Source organism: Arachis stenosperma, chromosome 5 (assembly GCF_014773155.1).
Source record: "Arachis stenosperma cultivar V10309 chromosome 5, arast.V10309.gnm1.PFL2, whole genome shotgun sequence".
NCBI classification, from domain to species: Eukaryota; Viridiplantae; Streptophyta; class Magnoliopsida; order Fabales; family Fabaceae; genus Arachis; species Arachis stenosperma.
The window spans coordinates 126,962,577-126,984,470 of NC_080381.1; the positions used below are offsets into that span (position 1 = coordinate 126,962,577).

At 32.3% G+C, this 21,894-nt stretch overlaps 2 protein-coding genes across 4 annotated transcripts; both read left to right on the forward strand.

The window, feature by feature from the left end:
- The first annotated feature begins 731 nt into the window (after positions 1–731).
- On the forward strand, positions 732–5,183 carry LOC130980098 (pentatricopeptide repeat-containing protein At1g20230). Of its 2 annotated transcripts, XM_057903734.1 has the most exons (3): positions 732–1,095; positions 1,473–1,524; positions 2,159–5,183. In XM_057903734.1, the coding sequence occupies exon 3, from the start codon at positions 2,421–2,423 to the stop codon at positions 4,671–4,673; it is 2,253 nt and encodes a 750-aa protein (XP_057759717.1). In that variant the 5' UTR covers positions 732–1,095; positions 1,473–1,524; positions 2,159–2,420; the 3' UTR covers positions 4,674–5,183. The 2 variants fall into 2 exon arrangements, with proteins under 2 accessions (XP_057759717.1, XP_057759718.1); XM_057903735.1 differs by lacking the exon at positions 732–1,095 and having other exon boundaries at positions 1,168–1,524.
- A 421-nt stretch (positions 5,184–5,604) lies between these two features.
- LOC130980096 (probable cyclic nucleotide-gated ion channel 20, chloroplastic) lies at positions 5,605–15,875 on the forward strand. Of its 2 annotated transcripts, none has more exons than XM_057903729.1 (13): positions 5,605–5,830; positions 7,641–8,143; positions 8,907–9,098; positions 9,296–9,394; positions 10,100–10,237; positions 10,492–10,734; positions 11,126–11,383; positions 11,733–11,878; positions 12,563–12,640; positions 13,033–13,162; positions 13,618–13,861; positions 13,988–14,150; positions 15,546–15,875. In XM_057903729.1, exons 1-13 carry the CDS (start codon positions 5,791–5,793, stop codon positions 15,664–15,666), a joined length of 2,355 nt encoding a protein of 784 aa, XP_057759712.1. In that variant the 5' UTR covers positions 5,605–5,790; the 3' UTR covers positions 15,667–15,875. The 2 variants fall into 2 exon arrangements, with proteins under 2 accessions (XP_057759712.1, XP_057759713.1); XM_057903730.1 differs by lacking the exon at positions 5,605–5,830 and adding an exon at positions 6,492–6,958 and having other exon boundaries at positions 15,546–15,873.
- The last annotated feature ends 6,019 nt before the right edge of the window (positions 15,876–21,894 follow it).

A 21,894-nucleotide genomic window follows, 5' to 3' on the forward strand; every position in this document is an offset into this window, starting at 1 on the left:
GAGAATATGAAATAAGAAGATGGAGAAGAAGAAGAAACAGCAAAAGATGAGAATGAAGAAGAAGAGTTTTGAATTATGCAGAATTTATCAGTATACATATACCGAAAATTCTTAAATAATATACTCAAATGTCTTCATATTATACCTAAATTTGTTATAAATATAAAAAAAAATTTTCCTTTAATACTGTATTTTTTTCTTTTTTTCGTAACAAGAGAAAAATAACGAAATAGAAGAAGAACGTGCAACAAGAAAAAAAAGAACGTACAATAGCTACATGAAAAAAATATGCACGCATTAATATAAATGACTTGTATAGACTTGTATAGAAAAACAATACTTTCCTAAAATGGTAAGAGAATGAATTAGTTTTCCAATAATGATTACTCTTGAATTAAATTTCTTTCTTAATACTTAAAGAAGAGCAACTTGCGAAGCTTTGATCCTTCGATCCGTCGTGGTAGACGATGCTCTTTGCAACTGTCTCTCAAACCCAATGTTTTGAAAACCGACTTAAACCGATCGATCGAACCGATTAAATTGCGAACTGATGAGAATTACGGTTTAATTATATCCCAAAACCAAAAGAAGTGAAAACCGTTGTTGAACCGGTAAACCGGCCGGTAACCGGTCAGTCGAACCGAACCGGGACCCGGCCGGTTTTTTACTTTGCCTAAAAACGCTCAAAACACAGCCGTTTAGCATTCAGTAATCCCACCCCAGCACCAAGCCCCAACCCTTACCAGTTACCAACCCTCACTCGCTCCAACTCTCCAAGGGGCGCAGCACACCCTCCCTCGTCCCTCCCATCACCCTCGAGCTGGCCGTTCCTCTCATCGCCGGCGAGCTCAGTCCCTCCCTCTCGTTCAGCCGCCGGACTGCTCCTGACGCCGTCGCCGGTTAGAGCTTCGAAGCTCACTCGGTCCCTCACTCAGCTAACGTCTCAGACTCTCAGCAGTGGAAGCATAGTCGCCGGGCTCGCCTCCTGTCTCCGTCGCGAAGCTCTGTTCCACCGTCGCCGGCGCCATCTCTGTTCCTGCCTCCGTCGCCAGCTCTCCGTTTCCAGCGCCATCATCCTTCTTTGCATTTGAAACTGTAATGGAGCCTCAATTTGATTCTGATTCTGATTTGTTTTTCTTCTGAACTTTTTTATTCTGATTGTTGGTTTGATTCTGATTTATTTTTATTCTTCCGTCATCCTCTCCATTGTTGATTCTGATTTGTTCTTTGGTTGGGTTGTTCTTGATTCTTTGGTTGGATTGTTAATTCTATTTTTTTTAATTTGAATTTTTTGTTCTGTTTTTTTTATTAATTCTGGTTTAGGATTGATTCTATGCTTTTGACTTCTTCAATGATTTTTTTTAAATTTATTTATTCTGTAGCTGATTTATTTCTTTAATTCTGGTTTTGCTTCCGCTGCTCCTGCTGTCGTCGTCGCCGACGCCTCTCTTCACTGCGAACTGCCTCTCCAGTCATCTTTGCTGCTCTGTTCCGCTACCTGCGCCGCTATACTCTGCTTCACTGGTGTGTTCCGCCTCTCTTCTCTGCGAACTGCCTCTGAATCTTTTGTTTTTTCGCACTTAGTTGTTAATTTTGATTGTTGATCAATGTGGTGGCGGTGGTATTGTTGCTATATACGTGTATTGTTGCTGCTACTGAAATTTTGCAATGTTGCTTGTATAAACTATATTATAATTGTTATTGCTGCTGCACTCCTTAGGTCAAGAATTATTGTGGTTTTTCCCCAAATAATTCACATGTGAAGTAGAGAATACATATATCATAATTGGAATTCGTCGCTTTGTCTCTTAAAATCAGAAAGATAGCTGTAATTTAATTTGATCCATATAGTATTCGAGAATCATGTTTCGTGAGATGTTCTTCTTGTGATATCCATTTATCACTTTTTGGATTGGGCAAACGCGAAGCAGAAGCTATTTCACTTTATGTTAGTTTGGTACTTGATGTTATTTTAGAAGCAGAAGCCATTTCGGAGTGAAATCAGTTTTACATCTTATTAGTTTGGTGCTTGTTGACTTAGCCAGATTGGTAGAAAAATCTTCATCAAAAGCTATAATTAATTAATTATATTTTAGGATGTATATTTATAATTTATTTATTATTTTATTCTAAAACGATTTTTTCGGTTGAATTACAGTTAGACTGGTTGGATCAATGAACTAGTAAATCAGTGACTAGAATAGTTCGATGACCGGTTCGGTTCTCAGAACTTTGCTCAAACCTCTTCGCATCTTATAGCAGAGTACGCTAAACAAGCTATGCAATAGCAACAATAAACCTTCAATCATGTCTGCACCAAAAACCCCAATCCCACTTAGTCTTCCTCCTTCCCACCCATCGCAACACTAACAACAACAGTTAAACATAACCCCAACAAAGAGATTTTTTTATGCCCTCCCATGTTCAACGGAATCTACAACATAATATCGCAATGCCTGAGTTCCAGCACCATTACCCTTTCCCACGCGCGTCAAGCCCACGCGCACATTCTCAAGCTCGACCTCTACGGCGACACCTACATCGCCACAAGGCTTCTCTCTCACTACGCCAATAATCTCTGCTTTTCACAAGTCACAAACCTCGTACTCCATTTCTTCCCCAATCCAACCCTCCCTTCCTTCACCACCATCATCAATGCCTTCGCCAGGTCCCACCAATACGACGCCGTTCTCCGCCTCTTCTCCCTCATGGGTCATAAGGGTCTTGCCCCTGATGGGTTCCTTCTCCCGAGTGCAATCAAAGCCTGTGCTGCGTTGCAAGCCTTGAAGCCCGGGCTGCAGTTTCATGGGTATGCTTTTGCGTCTGGTTATGCCTTGGATTCAATTTTGGCGTCTTCTCTGGTGCATATGTATCTGAAGTGTGATAGTATTGGGGATGCGCATCGACTGTTTGATGAAATGCCTGAGAGGGATGTTGTCGTTTGGAGCGCGATGATCGCGGGTTACTCGCGACGTGGGATGGTTGAGAGGGCCAAGGAGATGTTTAGTGAGATGAGGAGTGAGGGGGTGGAGCCCAATTTGGTATCGTGGAATGGGATGCTTGCTGGGTTCAGCAATGCAGGGTGGCATGTTGAGGCTGTGGAGTTGTTCAAGACAGTGCTGAGCGAAGGTTTTTTGCCTGATGGGTCAACCGTATCATGTGTGCTTCCTGCTTTGGGGCAGTTGGAGGATGGAGTGGCTGCGAAACAGGTTCATGGTTATGTGATCAAACAGGGATTGGGATTGGATAGGTTTGTGGTAAGTGCGCTGCTTGATATATATGGGAAGTGCGGATGCACACATGAGATGTTGCAGTTGTTTGATGAGGTCGATCAGAGGGAAGTTGGTTCTTTGAATGCTTTTCTAAATGGGTTGTCGCGAAATGGTTTGATTGACACTGCATTGGAGGTGTTCAGGAAGTTCCTTGATGAAGGAGTTGAATTGAATGTTGTGACTTGGACCTCTATGATATCTAGCTGTGCGCAGAATGGGAAGGACATGGAAGCTTTGGAGCTTTTTAGAGAGATGCAGGCTCATGGAGTGGAGCCTAATGCTGTAACGATACCAAGCTTGATTCCTGCATGTGGAAATATTTCAGCATTGAAGCATGGGAAGCAAACCCATTGCTTTTCTCTCAGGAAGGGGATATTTGATGATGTTTATGTAGGTAGTGCATTGATAGATATGTATGCGAAGTGTGGAAGAATCCAGTTATCTCGGCTTTGTTTTGATAAAATGTTGGATCCAAATTTGGTTTCTTGGAATGCAGTAATGAAAGGATATGCAATGCATGGGAAGGCTAAGGAAACAATAGAGATGTTTCGAATGATGCAAGAGAGTGGCATGGAGCCTGATGAGATTTCCTACACGTGTGTGTTATACGCATGCGCCCAAAATGGCTTAACTGAAGAAGGGTGGCAATATTTCAATAGCCTGTCAAAAGAACATGCCATTGAAACTAAAACAGAACACTATGCTTGCATGGTGACACTTCTTAGTCGTGTAGGGAAACTTGAAGAAGCTTATTCTCTCATCAAGGAAATGCCATTAGAACCTGATGCTTGCATCTGGGGAGCCTTACTAAGTTCCTGTAGAGTTCACCATAATTTGAGTTTAGGCGAGATTGCTGCAGAAAAGCTTTTCCTGTTAGAACCCGATAACCCGGGGAACTACATTCTTCTGTCCAACATCTATGCTTCAAAGGGCATGTGGGATGAAGTAGACAGAATTCGTGATGTGATGAAGAGTAAGGGTTTGAGGAAAAATCCTGGCTACAGTTGGATTGAGATTGGAAACAAAGTACACATGCTTGTTGCTGGTGACAAGTCGCATCCACAAATGCAAGAGATATTGGAGAAATTGGAAAAGTTGAGTGTTGAGATGAAGAAATGTGGTCACCTTCCTAAGACTGGACTTGTGCTGCACGATGTGGAGGAACAAGAGAAGGAGCAGATATTGTGTGGGCACAGTGAGAAGTTGGCAGTAGTATTAGGACTACTCAACACGAGTCCGGGGCAGCCTCTTCAAGTGATTAAGAACCTGAGAATCTGCAGTGACTGCCATGCCGCTATAAAATTTATTAGCAGTTTGGAAGGGAGAGAAATTTTTGTGAGAGACACAAATCGTTTTCACCATTTCAAGGATGGTGTTTGCTCTTGTGGAGATTATTGGTAATTTCTCATGAACTTCATTTCTAGAGACATCTGGTTTCTGCCAAACACAGAATACACTAATCAAGATTATTTGTATACATTTGATGCAATGGAGTTGTCAAGTTGAGAGCAATGGATGTGCATTGTCATTTTAGCAATTGGCAGTTAGATTATAGTTAGCTGTCCCCAGTGGGTCTCAGTTTGACAAATAAACATTTCTGTTCAGTCCCTTGTTTCCTTTAACGGAGATCTTCTGTCAGCCGCATGATCTAGATTATACTGAAAGGCGATGGTGGTCCATATCAGCAGATTTTCCTTTTTAGTTCTGTCCATGTTGTTGGCAGATGCATGATTTAGCATCAATTAGGAAATTTAAAGACATAAATTCGAGATATTGTTCCTCACAAGCTAGCCTTCACAGCCTCCAGTATTTTTTGTGGAGCTGACCATGTGTTTCATCTGTTATAAATAACATTAGTGTCAACTTGGGATAGAATTTTATTACTATAAATCCTACTTTTATTTTTGAATTCATCTGGGTTATGATGATGACACTGCATTCTGATATCTATATTTTATGAAGTCAACAGCATCTTTTTTGTTTCTGCTGAATGAAATTGTGTATTCTGGGCATGGGAATGCTGTTTTCTGCTTGTCTTTAGAAGGCATTTCATTGCACAAGTTCGTGATACTCAGCCCCGCTCAAGCTATAAAGTCCCCTAACCGCATGATTGTATGGTTTAAACATCAAATTAATATATAAGGTATCTATGATATTTAATACAACATTCATTTATTTCTTATTTTAATGTTATCCTTGGTGATCTTGATAGTGAAACTGTATTTGCGCAGCTTGATATAATACTATCTTGATCAATCTATTTTCAGCCAATGGCTTGAAATTGTGATTTGTTCTAATGATTTGTTGTACTCAGGTAAGTATAAAACTTCTGTCAATATTTGTTGTGGTTTGGAGGGCTTCTTGGACTCCTGCAAGAACTCTTAAGTAAATGTGAGTAATGTCTCGTGAAAAAGAACTTAATGCCATTGTCTATTGCATGATTGGTGCAGATAAACATTATTGAAGGAGCATCAAACATTATTGTGGTTTATGTCTGTATAAATGGCTGATACCTTGAATGAGCAACAACAGTTTATCAACAGTTGAACCAGACCAAGGTAAACTGGAGCGACCAAGCAAACCTGACCGGATTGGAAGTAACCAAACTGGACCGAATCGGCCCACACTACACCAAACCAAACTGAACTACGCCAAACTCAAATTAGACTAAACTAAATCAAATCAAATTATACCTGACCAAATAGAAGTGGAAAGTGCTAAAGAGGAACCTTAGAAAACCGAATTAGACCATTTTTTATTTTATTTTTCAAACAATTTTAAGCCTAATTAATAATAAAATATTATTACAAACAGTTATACTTTTAAAGTAAGAGTATTTTGAAAAATACATTTCTAATCAATCGGTGGGTTTGATTTGTATTTTTATTTTCAATTTTATTTGTTTTTAGAATTTTGTAGGGAAAAAAAGTAGTAAAAACAGTAAAATTTTATTTTCATTTTTATCTCTTATTTTTTTCATAATTTTAAAAATAAAAATACTAAAAATAAAAACAGAAAATAAAAATACAAAACAAATGTAAATTTAATTTTTGATATCTTAATATGCAAATAGTCAAAGTGGATTATTATAAATAAAAGTATGCTATAAGTCTATAACATATATAACAAATTTTCTTTGTTAGGACTTATTTGCCAGTAAGGAAAATGATACTAAGACAATAGCGGTGGCCGTGTCAACTCTCACAGTAATGAAATTCAGTAAGAATTTCCTGTGATTGAAGCATGTTATTGACATATTGACTAATTTTCACATATTGTAACATTTGAAGTCAAAGCCCTACATTATTTCTACGTAGCTTAGGACAAACAGAACTCAACTTCTTTTAATTCCAAACCAAACTAGAGGTTGTCACTTGTCAGCATAACATAACAACGTGTGCAAAGGTGCAAACTTGTGGAATGGGGCAAACAGGAAATTGCATGGGAAACACACCCACAACACATAACACACATAGATCACAAAACAATGACTCTAAGCTCCAATCTTTCTCTCTCTATGTTTCCCTTTCACACTGCCGTTTCTTCAAAGTCCTTACTTTTTACCCAGTCAGCACATTCATTCACAATTCTCCTCTATATATTTATCTTGAAGAGGAAATGGTTGATTGGTATCAGGGTTAGAATAGATAGTGGAGTTTTTTTCTTTCAGTTCTTTTGACAAACAGGTGTTTACTCTCTCTTATTCCACTTTTGTTTGTTTGTTTTCTTAATTTGGTGTGCTTTCTTTTATTGATTTGCTGGTTATCTTTTTCTTGCTTTTAGTCAATCTTAGTAAATTATGCTTGGACTCTTTTTCATTACGGCAATTACCATTTTCAAGGAGTAGTGAAAATTAACATGTGTTTAACGGTTTAAGTTCCTTGTTATGGTTTATTCTTGGTTGGAGAGAAATTAAGTATAGTGCTATTACCACCTCCTTTAATGTTTTCCATTGGCTGCATTGCATTGAGATGAATCTGAATAAAAGATGTTGATCTCAGCAATATATAATTCATTTTAAGATATTGCAGACTGTATATTTCAAAAGAATTAGAAGAAAATACCTTAACCAATGAATAATGAACAGTTGCCTAAGATCAGCTGATGCTCTTTTTCTTTTCCTTTTTCTTTTGTTTAAATAAACCGCTGTGTTATGTTTTTGTATAACGGGCCTGAAAATTCCAATCAGTCTAATAATTATCAGGAGTATAACTGTATAAGCATAGCTTTCTCACATATGATCTCTGGATTCCTGTCTTGCCGCCTTGGACATCTTGTTTCCTGTTATTTATTCATTGTTTTGTGAATGGCTATTAAATTAACTTTGACTTAGGAATACTTGTTATTTTGTTAATACTTATACTGCAGAGTTGTCAAGAGACATGGCTAGTTCCGGAAAAGATGAGGAACCAATGCTGTCAGACACTCATCTAAAGCAATCAAATGAACCTGTTAATTCTAAATTCCGAAATCCTGCACCTAGGACACGTAGCATATCAATTTCTATTCCCATGTTCTCGATGGAACCACGCGAAAGAGTAAGTGATATTAGGGGACACACAGGTCCCCTACGGAGTCAGAGAAAAATCCCACTTGATCAGATGAGTGGTCCATTGTATGTTTCCAATAAATCTGGAGCTCTCTTCCGGGCAGGGAAGCAACCAGCAGAAACTAAGACAGAAAACTTTCCTTCGTTTAGTGTCGGCATGGCTGAAAGTGATTTGCAAAACAACTATAATGGTAAAAATGAACATTTAGCAAGGTCTGGTCAACTGGGAATGTGCAATGATCCATATTGCACGACTTGCCCGACTTACTTCAAGGCCACTCAACAAAGGAATTCAAAAGCTTCGGGTATATTCAGTCCGAAGGTACTTTCTTCCTAAATAGACTATCCTTTCTTTCATGTTAAGAGATTTAGATGTTAATGATGGCACACTATTAGCTCGATCCTTATAGCCAAACCCACCAAATGGAACAAGGCTTAATTGTAGACTTGTAGCTATATATTTAAGGTTGCATTAGATTACAGATACACTATGCACTCAGGTTCTTATGTTATTGATATGTTGCTAATTTTATTCCAGATGTGTGCTGTAATGTCTGGTTCTAAGCAAACTTATGATTTGATATGCTTATTTTCTCTTTCCCATGGTTTTATATATATAACAAATAATTATTACACTTCTAGTTGTATCTATGTTTGGTTGTTATGGTTATTTTCATCAAGTATTTTGTCAGTGTTTTAAGTAATCTAACAAGAATTATGAAACATGGAGTTGTCCTGTGGTGGATAATAGGGATAAAGATAGCAAGGCCTAATGATAGAGCAGCATAGCAGACAACATAATTATAAGAAAATGATCCTTATCTGTGCACAACTAGATTCCATGAAAATTTGCACGGCTTAGTAATTCTACTAAGCTTTATTGTGCTATTATAGGCAATATTCTTTAAATTTTAAAATATTCTATTCTACTTTTTGTGGAAATTTAACCTGTGAATTGTTTCGACGATATTAGCACCTGTTTAACTACACAAAAGAAAAAGAAAAAAATAAGCCTTTTCTCACTAGGTGAAACAATAATAACTCCTATTACTGAACTAATTTTGTTGAACTTTGGATGTTTTCAGTTTCACAATTCCCTTTATGGGGATGCCAAGTGTTGGGCAAGAAGACTTTCTTCTTTCTTGATTCCTTATGTACCTCGGGTTATGAATCCTCATACAAAACTTGTTCAACAATGGAATAAGTTTTTTGCAATTTGTTGCTTGTTGGCAATTTTTGTGGATCCATTATTTTTCTTTTTGCTCTCTGTGCAGAAGGTATGATTTCCCCACCTGTTGTTTAGATTCAAAGATTTTAATGTTTTGTGGTTCACTTAAACAAGCTCTTATCACTTCATTACGAATAAACACCTTTATGTGCTAGGATAGTTCCAAAGCAAGGCATTACTTTGTTTTATAGAATCTATCAAATTCCCAGAACTCTAAAATTTTTTTTTTCTGCTTGTTTTGTGTAGGAACATAAATGTATTGTTATGAACACACCAATGACAACTTTGCTTGTTTTTCTTAGAAGCATGAACGATTTTGTATACCTCATAAACATTATTCTTCAGGTAACTTTCAGAAATTTCAGCTGATTGTTTATTCCTTGTGCACTATTTTTCATACATTAACGATGGTCACTAGGCTGCGTTTGTTTCTAAGAACAGGACAGGACAAGACACTGAGAACAGGACTGGACAAGACACTGATGGACAGAGACACAAAATTTTGTGTTCTTGTATTCTGTTTGGTGATAAACTAGAGCAAATTATGAAAATTTAATTTATTCTCATTTTTTCATTTAAAAAATTTGAGATGAAAAATATAATAATACAAAATATAATTATGAAAAATTAACAAGAATAATGAAAGAAAAAATAAAAAATAAGTTGTGTCTCTTGTTAGTGTCTCCGTATCCTTCCTATCAGGATGGATACAAAATACACTAATTCAGTGTCTTTGAACACATTGTCTCTGTCCATGTCTTCTCTGCCAAACACGATTTTGTGTCTCAGTGTCCTGTCTCTGTAAACAAACGCAGCCTTTGAGACATATATTTGAGCTCCTAAGTGTTTATTTGTGTGTGCACTAGAAAGTAATCTCATTGTATAAATACAAAATTTTAATAAATTTTACTGTTAACGCTAGGCTTCAAAAATGATAATATTTTTGGTGAATCAATGAATTTTTTATTTGTTCGGTTGGCAGGCTAGGTTGTTACTCTTCTGTGATGCAGCAAAGCATAACTAACATTTCAATTTTTTTTCTTTTCCCAGTTTCGGTTGGCTTATGTAGCTCCGGAGTCTAGGGTGGTTGGTGCTGGGGAATTAGTTGACCATCCTAAGAAAATTGCTCTTCATTACCTTCAAACATATTTTTTTCTTGACTTATTAGTTGTAATTCCACTTCCTCAGGTAAACATCATCCATCCCTCTTTCTTACTTATTTCAGTTTTGGTATCTCATACTCCAAATGATCAATATTTGATGTATATATATAAAGTAAATTGTTATATTTGATTGTTCAAGATTTTAAACTACTATGTCAAGTAAATTTAGATGAATAATAGGTTCTGTGTATTTCTTTCTAAGCTGATTGTAGTTCTATTTCATATTATATATGCATTTCGACTTCCTTGTTATGATATAACTCAGTGGAATATTTACAGATAATCATATTGTTTGTAATACCACAAAACTTGGGATCATCAGGAGCAAATTATGCAAAGAATCTTTTGCGAGCTGTTATCCTTGTTCAGTATATTCCCAGATTGTGTAGGTTTCTACCAATGCTAATTTCTCCAACCGGATTCATATTTGAGTCAGCATGGGCAAATTTCTTTATAAATCTTCTCACCTTTATGCTCTCTGGTCATGTTGTTGGGTCATGGTGGTACCTCTTTGCTTTGCAGGTATGTGTAGGTCTTTCGCCAAAGAACTCTTGTAGTTTCTTTTTCAATGACTACAGTTTTGGTTTCAGATTATTTTTTTATTTATTTACTTTTATGTACACCTTACAAATTCATTTTTTAATAAACAATAAAACAAAAGGAAGACAAACAATACATCATTTTTTTCTCTTTTTCCCCCCAAAGCAATGCATATATTAAGGATTCATGATAAAATCATATCATGCTTATGACAACAGAAGAAAAGAAGTAATGCTTAGATTGCAGACTTTTGATTTTGTATCCTTGATATTATGCATTATTGTTTGCATGGATTCAAGTTATGTCCAAGCAGTGTCAAATAATTGAACTATATATATATATTTTACTTTCTTTTCCCTTGTTTCTTTTCCAGAGGGTTAATCAATGTTTACGAGATGCCTGCAAGAAATCTGATATTCTTGAATGCAACAGATTCATTGACTGTGGTCATGAACATGCTGAAAAATATCGAAATAAAACGAATTGGAAGTATTGGATGAATGACACTAATTCATCAGCTTGTTTTACCGAAGATGGTTTTCCTTACGGGATTTATCTTAAAGGTGTCAACCTTACTGCAGAACATAATGTGATCACTAGATATGTATATTCATCGTTTTGGGGATTCCAGGTAGATCTTTCATTTCTTTTCTCAATATTAATTGTGTCTAATGAGTGAAGCAAGCTAAGGTGCATAATTCACAACTAAAATAGAGGAAAAACAAGTTACAATATCATGAGCGATCAACAAGCAAGATATAAATTTCAGAAATTCTAAATTTGAAGATGATGACATTCGAAGTGTGTAATACTTTGTTACAAACATCTGGAGCAAATGAAACATTTTAGAACCTGAAATTCCCAAAGATTGTTCAGTGTCCTGTAGGAACAATATTGTGCTTAGGATAGTACGTGCATGCCAATTCAATATTTATTTCTTAATGAAACTCAACGAATGCTACATCTATTTCATTTTGCAGCAAATTAGTACTCTGGCTGGCAATTTGACCCCAAGCTACTTTGTTTGGGAAGTCCTTTTCACCATGGCCATCATAGGATTGGGACTCTTGCTTTTTGCTCTTCTCATTGGAAACATACAAAACTTTCTTCAGGCTCTGGGACGCAGGTAGATTGTCTTGCTTGTATTCAATGCCTCAAAAGTCAACATGTTGAGTGACTAAGAAGTACTGTTTGAGAGCAGTGTTCTTTAATTTCCATTCTCACTAAATTAATTAGTGATTTAAGATTCCCTTAAGCATTAGTTAAGAAAATTATGTGATGTTCGAGCTTGAAGAATGAAGGATATATCAGGGGAATAGGATTGCACTTCTCGTTGCTGTATATTAATTAGAAAGAACCCTGAAAGGTTTTATACCTTTAGAATTATGGCTATCTATGTTTTCATATTTAACTATCAATTATGCTAGCTTAGCGGTACATTAGCAAAATAACTAAATAAAAATGCAACTTAGCAGAACTCAGCAAGGTCAGTTATTTGAATGAATGCTAAAATCTTGTTTTAGTGAATAGTAATTGAACTGTATCTGTAAGTCTTATTCTTTGACACCTGAAATGTTTATAATTATGGTGGATCAATGTGAATAAATGCAAAACTCTTGTCCTAGCTTAAAATTCCCTAGAATGATTCTTACTGATTCTTATAATCTATATCCTGGTATGTTGTTTGACAGCTTTCCTATCTTATATATGGCATACCAAAAATATGTCTGGTCTTGTTTTTTTAGTTTTAGTTTTGATAATTGTGTTTGTAACCATATATGTAAACTCATTTCCTTCCTTTCTTTTAAAGGAGGCTAGAAATGTCACTTAGGCGACGTGATGTGGAGCAGTGGATGAGTCATCGACGCTTAGCAGAAGACTTGAAAAGGTAACTATTTTTCTTCATTTAGTATTTGTAGCTAAATTGATTAAATTTGCCCACTAGTTCATTGTCCATTCTTCACAGAACATCATTTATTGGAAATTTATGTATTAACTTTGTGAACAAGTTCTTGGTGACATATACAAAATGTTTACATGATATGATTTTTTGCAAGGAACCAAATTATTCCATTGCTCATGGACAAATTAAAACATATGAGAAGCAAATCATGGTACTGTATTGTAGGTTGTTGAAAAAAAAAAACAAAAAGAAAGAAGGGAAGATGTGTCTATCATATCTGTTTTGTTCATATAGACATTATAATCATGGATTTTGTGGATGATATAACACAAGTTTTAAGGAATCCAATCCACTTACATGCCTGGCCTATGTTGTAGGAGAGTGCGACAAGCTGAACGTTACAACTGGGCTGCAACAAGAGGAGTGAATGAAGAAGTGCTTCTAGAAAATTTGCCTGAAGACCTTCAGCGGGACATTAGACGTCATCTCTTTAAATTTGTAAAGAAAGTGAGTAGGCCTTTTTACCAATGTGCCACATTTTCCGAAACTTACTACCAAAATGCTATTCTTCTGAAACTAATTACCATATTCCACTTTTTCTATATTACTATAATCAATCGTAATCAAAAATGAAATAACAAATCAGTTCTCACCTTAGCAAATGGGTGGACATTTGGGTAATTAGTTTTAAAAGCGTGACATTTTGATAATAAGTTCCGAAAAAATGGTACATTTGGAAAAAAAGCCAAGTGAGTACATAGGTACACCCTACAATTCAACCCATGCAGCGTAAAGTTAGACAGTACAACTAAAAATGTTACTAAAGGCTATTTTGAAGTCAAAGCTCATGAAGTTTGAATCTATTGCATCAAAGGTCTTTGGATTAACGAACTAAGTTTGGAGGCAATGATGATTTGATCCTAATGTTTATGTCTTATCATCTTGTGGTGTATACAATGCAGGTTAGAATTTTTGCCTTGATGGACGAGCCTATCTTGGATGCCATCTGCGAAAGACTACGACAAAAAACGTACATCAAAGGAAGCATAGTTTTGTACAGTGGCGGTTTGGTAGAGAAGATAGTTTTTATCGTGCGTGGGAAACTGGAGAGCATAGGCGAAGACGGAAATGTATCTTTATCTGAAGGCGATGTTTGCGGCGAAGAACTTTTGACTTGGTGTCTTGAGCATACTTCAGCAAACAGAGGTAACATTTTTCAATTCCTTGCAATACTTGATGCACAAGGAAAGTACCTAGTTCATGTTTTCATAGCATGCTGTACTTAAAAAAAATAGTTATCATTTATCAATACCAGCTTTGTTTCTTTTGCAGATGGCAAAAAAGTAAAAATCCCAAGACAGAGGTTAGTTAGCAATAGAACAGTTACTTGCTTAACAAATGTGGAGGCTTTTTCTCTCACTGCGGCAGACCTTGAAGAAGTTACAAGCCTTTATGCACGATTCTTGAGGAGTCCACGTGTGCATGGTGCCATTAGGTTAGGTTATCCTTTATTCTTATGCTTGTTTCTTATTTTTTTTAAAGTAAAGTGACAAATAAATTCTTAATAATTTACAATAAAGATTGACTAATAAAATTTTTTAAGATAATAGATGTAGTTATCTTTAAATTAGTTCCTATGATTAAAATAAAAAGACTTAATTTGAACTAACTTATTCACGTTTATTATTCTGGATAATTTTATTGGTATTTTTTTCTTTAAAAACTAATATGTCCGAAATATAAATTTTCAGAGTTTATTTGTCACTTTATTTTTTTGTTTTTTAATAAGGAAAATTCTTTCATGGTCCAAAAGAACATTATGGATCATCTCAATTGTTAAAAAAAATTGAGGGAGTTTCATTGCTCTCTTTCTCGTGTTTTTTTTGTCTCACTTATAAAATTAATTAATGGTGAGAGATTACACTTTACTCTCTTAATTTTTACAAAAAAAGTTAAGAAGATCCATTTTCTTAAATGTGTGCTCTAAGTTCATCCATGAGCACTGGTTTTCGTTTAAAATGTTAAAAATTATATTAAAATTAAAGAATGACTGATAGTGCATCCTATATGATTCTCGCATGCCATTCTATCTAGTTTGTTTCTGCACCGAGTGATTAGTGAATCAGTGTTGGTATTTTCAACAGTAGAAACTAGAAAGCATGTCTCAGATAATGGGTGCATCATTTCATTTTTTTCAAATTGAGGGAGTAAAGTTTAATCTTTAATTTTTTATTTTTTTTATATTTTTTTAGAGAAAAGGACAAATAGGTTCTTGACATTTTGATCCGCTGACATTTAAGTTTTTGAGAATTTGAAAACATTTAAGTAAGTTTTTGAGAATTTGAAAATACATTTAAGTTCTTGACCTTTTTAAAACATAGATATATTGATCCTTCATATTAACTTGGGTCTGTCAGACTCAACTGAAAAATCAAACGTGACTCTTGTTGTACTGACTTGGTTGATATGGATGTACACGTGAGGAAATTTTTAAAAGTGAACAAATTAGATTCAATGATCGATATGTTCAGATTTTGAAGAGGTCAGAAACTTAAATGTATTTTTAAATCCTCAAAGACTTAAATGTCTACAGACCAAAAATTCAAGGATCAATTTATCTTTTCTTTCTTTTCTTTTTTTTTTTAAATATAAGATGAGAGATTACATTTTATCCATTCAAGAGAAAGATACCATAAAAATTCAAATACAGTCAATTTCATGTACAATTAATAATTGAGAGTGTTAGATGATAATTTAATTAAATCAGTGAAATCATTTAATATTTCTTAACTATCACATGAATTTTCACGGAAAGATACACGTGATGTCTGTCTTTGCTTCTTTAAATTCTTAACTGACGGCATACTTTTGATTCATCCACTAATTTTAGGTATGAATCACCTTATTGGAGATGCTTTGCAGCAACGCGTATTCAGGTTGCATGGAGGTATAGGAAGAAACGTCTCAGTAGAGCTGACACTTCACAATCACATGAAACATTATATACATAACTTTTAACAAAAATGCTTCATTTATCTTAAAAATAAGTAACTAAACTAATCATTATGTATTTGTATATATTTATATATATTAATTCATATACTTTTTCAGCTAAATAGTTAATTAGTCACCGGATACTTAGACATGTTATGATAGAATAATCAAATTTACAATAAACGAATAATTGAACTTGTTTACAGTAATATAACAATAAAAGTTTATAAGATACCAAACTTGTTTACAGTGATATAATAAAATTTTATAAGATATTAAATATTTATTTTTATACGGGTAACTGATTAGTCAAGTTAATTTCTTTTTTACAAAAATACTAGGTATTCACATTTTAAGTCTTTTTATAACCAAATTTAATCAAATTGTTTAAAAATAAAAATCAGTGCTATTTTCTCTCTTCTTTAATAATTGTGGCTATTTCTTCTTTTTACATTTCTTCTTTCTTTTTCAACTGTTATCGCTATCGTCATCGTTGCTGTCACCACAATTATTGTTGTTAATTTCCTTTTATTTTATTCTTTTTTTGATGTTGTTGTTAATTTTTTTTCTCACCCTCTTTTATTATCATTATCATTGTTTTCATCATCTTCATCTTCTTCTTTTTTTATAAATGTTCAGAAACTAAAGCACAAAAATTTTGATGCACAATACATAAATTTTGATATATAGCACAAAAAGTTTGTAAGGATCATATGCCCAAAATATTGACACCCAATCAATAAAATACATATAACACATAAATTTGTGTTACTAGCACAAAAATCTTATTGTATAGTATAGAATTTATGTGCAGGATAAAATTTATTGGAGGACTACATCCCTAAGACATTGATTCACCCAACTAACAAAAGATATTTGCAGTAAAAATGTTGTGTAAAAATATTTGTGCTACATCAATAAATTTGTGTTATGTGTAAAATTGTGTGTTCTATTTTGAAAATGTATGTGCTATATCAATAAATTTTTGTGTTCAACAAAAATTTGTGTGCTGCAAAAAAATACAAAAAAGTACTGATATATGCACGCATTTTTTCGTTAGACTTTGTACCAATTTAGTTGGACTTGATTATAAAAAGATTTGTACATATGGCATCACTTTTTTTTATGTGGTGATAATACTTTTTAAAAAATATTATTAAAATTAAAGTAATGCTCTTTTAATATTTAAAAACACTTTAATTTAAAAATAAAAGTAAGAGGGAGAGACTTATGATAATAGTTTTGAAATAATTAACCGTGACATAACCATAAGTAGTGTTGTAAGAACCAAATTTGATTGACTGGTTTGATCGAAAAATTAGTGAATAAGATCTTTAACCAGTCCAGTTTAGTAATATGACCATTTAAGAATTAGAACCGGTGAGAACCGTTCAGAATCAGCGAGAACCAATCAAAATCGGTAAAAATCGATAAAAAATCGGTTTAATCGAACCACTTCATAAAAAATTCTACAATTGTTGAAAATGTGGCTTCAACCTGGTCCTCTTGTTATTGTATGCCCTTTGCCACTAAACTATGTTATTTTTTGTTATTTTTATGCTAACTATTAATTATATAATAAAAATATATAATAATTTTGTTAATATTATTTTAATTTTATACTCACTTATATTTAAATTAATTATATTTTTTATTATTCATAATTATTAATATAAATGTTATTAAACATATACAAATAAAAATATCAAATATTTTTATTAGTTACAATATCATTATTTTTTTTTATGATTATATGATATTATTAAATATTATTTTTCAATAAAAATTATATAATAAATATAAACTAATTAGTTAGTTATTTCAATAAAAAATAGTTACTTTAGTATGAAAATAAAAATTAAAAAATCTTTATTATGACAAATACTAAAATTTTATATACTTATTTAATGATAACTGAATTATAACTTATTAAAATTTGTTAAAATTTGATTGTTTTTAAAATATTAATAAAAATATCTATTTTAAATTTTAATTTTAGATTTTTAGCTATTTTATATTTTTTATTTATGTAAGACTGATTTTATTGGTTCAATCAATAATTTATTGATTAAACCAATAAATTAATGAACCAATAACCTAATCGATTCAATCCTAATTCGGTTCTTACAACTGTAACCAAAAGCCATATAACCATAAGTGAAACTACGCAATGAGTCAATGTTATACAATTGCATATAGACGGTTGAATTTAATAAACGAACTATTAAAATTTTGGAATATGGTAGAGAATTATTTTGGTTTTGGATAAAGTATTAATTTAGTTCTAATATTTTAAATATTCTATATCAATTCTAAAAAAATTTAAACAAATTTAATATTATTTTACCGTTAAATTTGACTCAAATAATTAATAAAAAATTTTTTATATTATTAGTAGGTCAATTTTACTTACGTTAAAATTAAACGTTATATTAGTTTTTAAATATAGTCATTGTTTATGTTAAATTTAACTGTGAGACAATATTAAATTTATTTAAAATTTTTGAGACTGAAATACTCAAAATATTAAGAATGAAATTAAAATATTTAACCTAAACCTTAAAAATCCAAAATAATATTTTACGTTTTTGGAATACTAAACACATATAACAAACCAAATTCTTTTTTCGTTATAGAAAGTATAAATCACTACATATGCATACCACAAGATTATTCTTTTGAAAATTTTTTAAATAGTTCTAAAATACTAGTATTTCAGTTATTTTAATAGTTTATTTTAATTAATATGTATTATATATATTTTTTATAATAAATTTAATCACTAAAATTACTAAAATACCAATATTTCAAAAATACATGAAATACTTCCTATTTTTTTAACTTTGAAGCCCGGGAACAATTAATGGAATCAATGGCTATAAAGGCTCAGGACGTCATGGGTTAAACCACAAAGCTAAAGAGACTGCTTCATTTCCTCGACAGATGCGCAGTGCCGGACTGCCGGAAGCATCACAAATTGAGTGGATTTCCTATTCTAGATTAGTAAGAATAGAGCGGTTCTTGAGAATAATATAGAATACGTTTTTGGAGTTACGAACAGAGTACAGAATATATGTATATGGGCCGTCAAAATAGAATAAATTTGTTGGGGGCGGGTACATTTAACACTTTATGCGCAAGGGCTTTTTCCCCTAAAATAGATTCATAAAATGAGATGCTTAATGGATTCAGATTCGATTAGTCCGTGAACTGAACGAGTTAGTCCGCAAAATATATGCTTAATGCGTGCTCGTAAATCGTAATGCCGAAAACAAAAGAATCTATTTTTAATATATAAAAATAGAGAAATAAGTTTATTCACATTACTTTAAAATTAATTATTTAATTTTTGTCAAATTAACTATTATTTTTAAATTAATAAAAAAATAAAATATATAAATAAATATATAAGTATTAATTAAAAATTAATAATGTCTAATCAAATTTATAACCTACAAGAATTTATATCCATATATTTATTATATCTTATCGTTATAAACAATCTATTCTTAATAAACATCCATATTACAAATGTCATAATAATCTATTAATCATAATAAATTTTACGTTACAAATATTCAAATTTTATACTATTTGAACTACTTATATAAGTCTCTTATCGCTATTTTTTTCAATAACATCAAATTTAGCACAAGAAATTTATTTTCGCACTACACAACATCTCAAACTTACTCAATGGAGCATTATTCTTTGGACAATATCACCAAACAAACAGACAATTGATTTATCAAAGTTCGCGTGGTTCGTCTATAGGAAACATTACACCTACAAATGAAGAAGAGTCTCTTTACTTAGAAATTGATTATATTGGATGAAAAAATACGAAACAAACATATTTGTTGTATTTTTAAATTGAATTTACTAAAAAAATATCTTAATTATTTTTACTTTTTATACTTTTTATATTTTTTTATAATACTTTATATATAATTATATTTTAATATCGTTAAAATTATACTTCTTTTAATATGCTATTCATTGTTTTTTTTAACTAATTATTAACTATGATTTATTAACACTGCATGGAACACATCTTCATGTAATTGTGAAGAAAAATATGATGACCAAATTCAAATATTTGTTACAAGAAGAAAAAGTCTATACAATAAAAAATTTAAAAATAGATGTAAATGATTTGTATAGACCAATTAAAGATACAATGAAAGCAAATTTTTTACTCACAACTGTTGTGAAAGAAATTAAAGATCCAATTTTGAATATTTTCCAACACTATTTTGAATTTGCATCACTTGAGACATTGTCTGACAGAGTGGGTTAAAGAAAAATACTAACATGTAATTTTACTTTATACTATTTCAATTATTCTTATTGTAAATGTCTTTGGAAAACTACATCAAGAAATTAAGGAGAAAAAAATCATATAAATTCAACACACATTTTCGAAAGAAGAACATACATCCAAAGATGGAACAAACAACATAATAGAAAATGCATACAACTCAACAATTCATAAAGAACATGCCTTCACGAGAACATACGACACAAAGAAGAAAGCAACAACTCTAACAATAACCAATAAAGAAAAAGGAGGACAAGCGCTACATAAGAAGACTAAGTCCATCAACTAAAACAAATGCAAAAATCAAATTATCAAATAAAAATGTCACTTTGTATAACTCCAACATCTAAATCTTTTGTATTATAAATTATTTTAAATAAAATACTTTTTAAATTTAACTTTAGTTTATACATATTTAATTTAATTCTATAAAACATAACTATTTTTAATATTTATTATATATTATCATTAATTTACCATACGTGCATTGTGCAGGTCTCATTTTTGTTAAAGGTAAAGGAGAGTATTCAGTGATTATTGAGCATGTCAATCGACTAAAGGAGACACTGACACGCCATCAAGTGTACGAATGCCGTATAAAATGGGTCCTCCGAAGCAGAAACGAATCCAAAAAATTTTATAAGTAAAGACAAAATATATATAGTATAATAATAATTTTTATAATTATACTATATTATTATAAAATATGATTATTTTTTAAATTATTTTATTAAGAAATTAGAATAATAAAATAATAAATAATTTAAAATTTTATTTTTTTTAGTTTCATATTTTAAAAAGATTAAATAATTTTTTTATTGTTAATACAATTAAATGTCTCTCTTTTTATATATGTCACTAAAAGTAAAAAATTATCTTCCACACGATTGCGAAGTTGACTCTCTATGATGTTCATAGTAAAAAAGGTTCTTTCAACTGATGCAATTGCTACGAGCAAAATTAAATCTAACTTCAAAAGAAGAAACACTAATGAATAAACAATATTTTTTCGAGTCTCAATCAATTTTTTAGAAAGAGCACCAATCCCATTTAAGTTTGAGAATTGATCATCAGAACGCACTTCTAATATGAAGTTCTCAAGTTGACTATCAAGTGCCAAAAGTTGAGTAGAAGAAAATTCTAATGGATAGAATTGAGCTAACTGGATTAACTTCTCCTTATCTAATGCAAAAAATGAGTGTCTTGGATTCAGATAAACTATACAAAGAAGCAATTCATTATTCACCTATGTAAATAGATTGTTGAGTTCTTGAAGTTGTCTATCAACTACTTGATAGAATATCTCAACTTGAAAATGATACAAATTTGAGATCATTTGAGATTTGCGTCTTGATTTCTTTGTAACACATATATATCATCCATTTTTGGAACAGTAATATTATGTTTGTCACAAAATAATGAGACTTCGTCAAATAAAAGAGACCAACCATCATCTCTCATAGTTTGCAACCGTTACTTAGACACTTTAACCAATGTATAACATTTATAATGTCTTGATTATTCCTTTGTAACACTTGAGATAATTCATTAGTAACTCCCAAGATATTTTTTATTAAGTGTAAGTTAGAGTTAATACTCAAAATGGTCCCTGAAATTTGACCCGCGACTCAATTTAGTTCTCAAAGTTTCAATTGACTCTAATTGTACCCTAAAATTTTGACACGTGCCTCAATTTGACCCTTCTGTCGTTTTCCATCACCAGAAAGCTGACCTGATAATTTTAGTTGACACTTAGGCACTGTAACGGTTAGATGACGTGGCCAAATTTTTGAAAGCATCAATTTAACCCCTAATAATTTGAAATAAAACCTAGCAGCCCCAATTTTTCTAAATCGCAGTAGTCTCTCCAAGAATTGAGAAGGATGTTGGGTATTAGCAGCCAAGGCTCAGGTAGTTCTAGTAG

Bases quoted from the DNA above. Each gene is read 5' to 3' on its own strand.
- LOC130980098 (XM_057903734.1), top strand. From the start codon at position 2,421: ATGTTCAACGGAATCTACAACATAATATCGCAATGCCTGAGTTCCAGC.
- LOC130980096 (XM_057903729.1), top strand. From the start codon at position 5,791: ATGAGCAACAACAGTTTATCAACAGTTGAACCAGACCAAG. The intron at 9,099-9,295 runs GTATGATTTCCC...TGTTTTGTGTAG, and splicing joins TTTTGCTCTCTGTGCAGAAG to GAACATAAATGTATTGTTAT. The intron at 13,163-13,617 runs GTGAGTAGGCCT...TATACAATGCAG, and splicing joins TCTTTAAATTTGTAAAGAAA to GTTAGAATTTTTGCCTTGAT.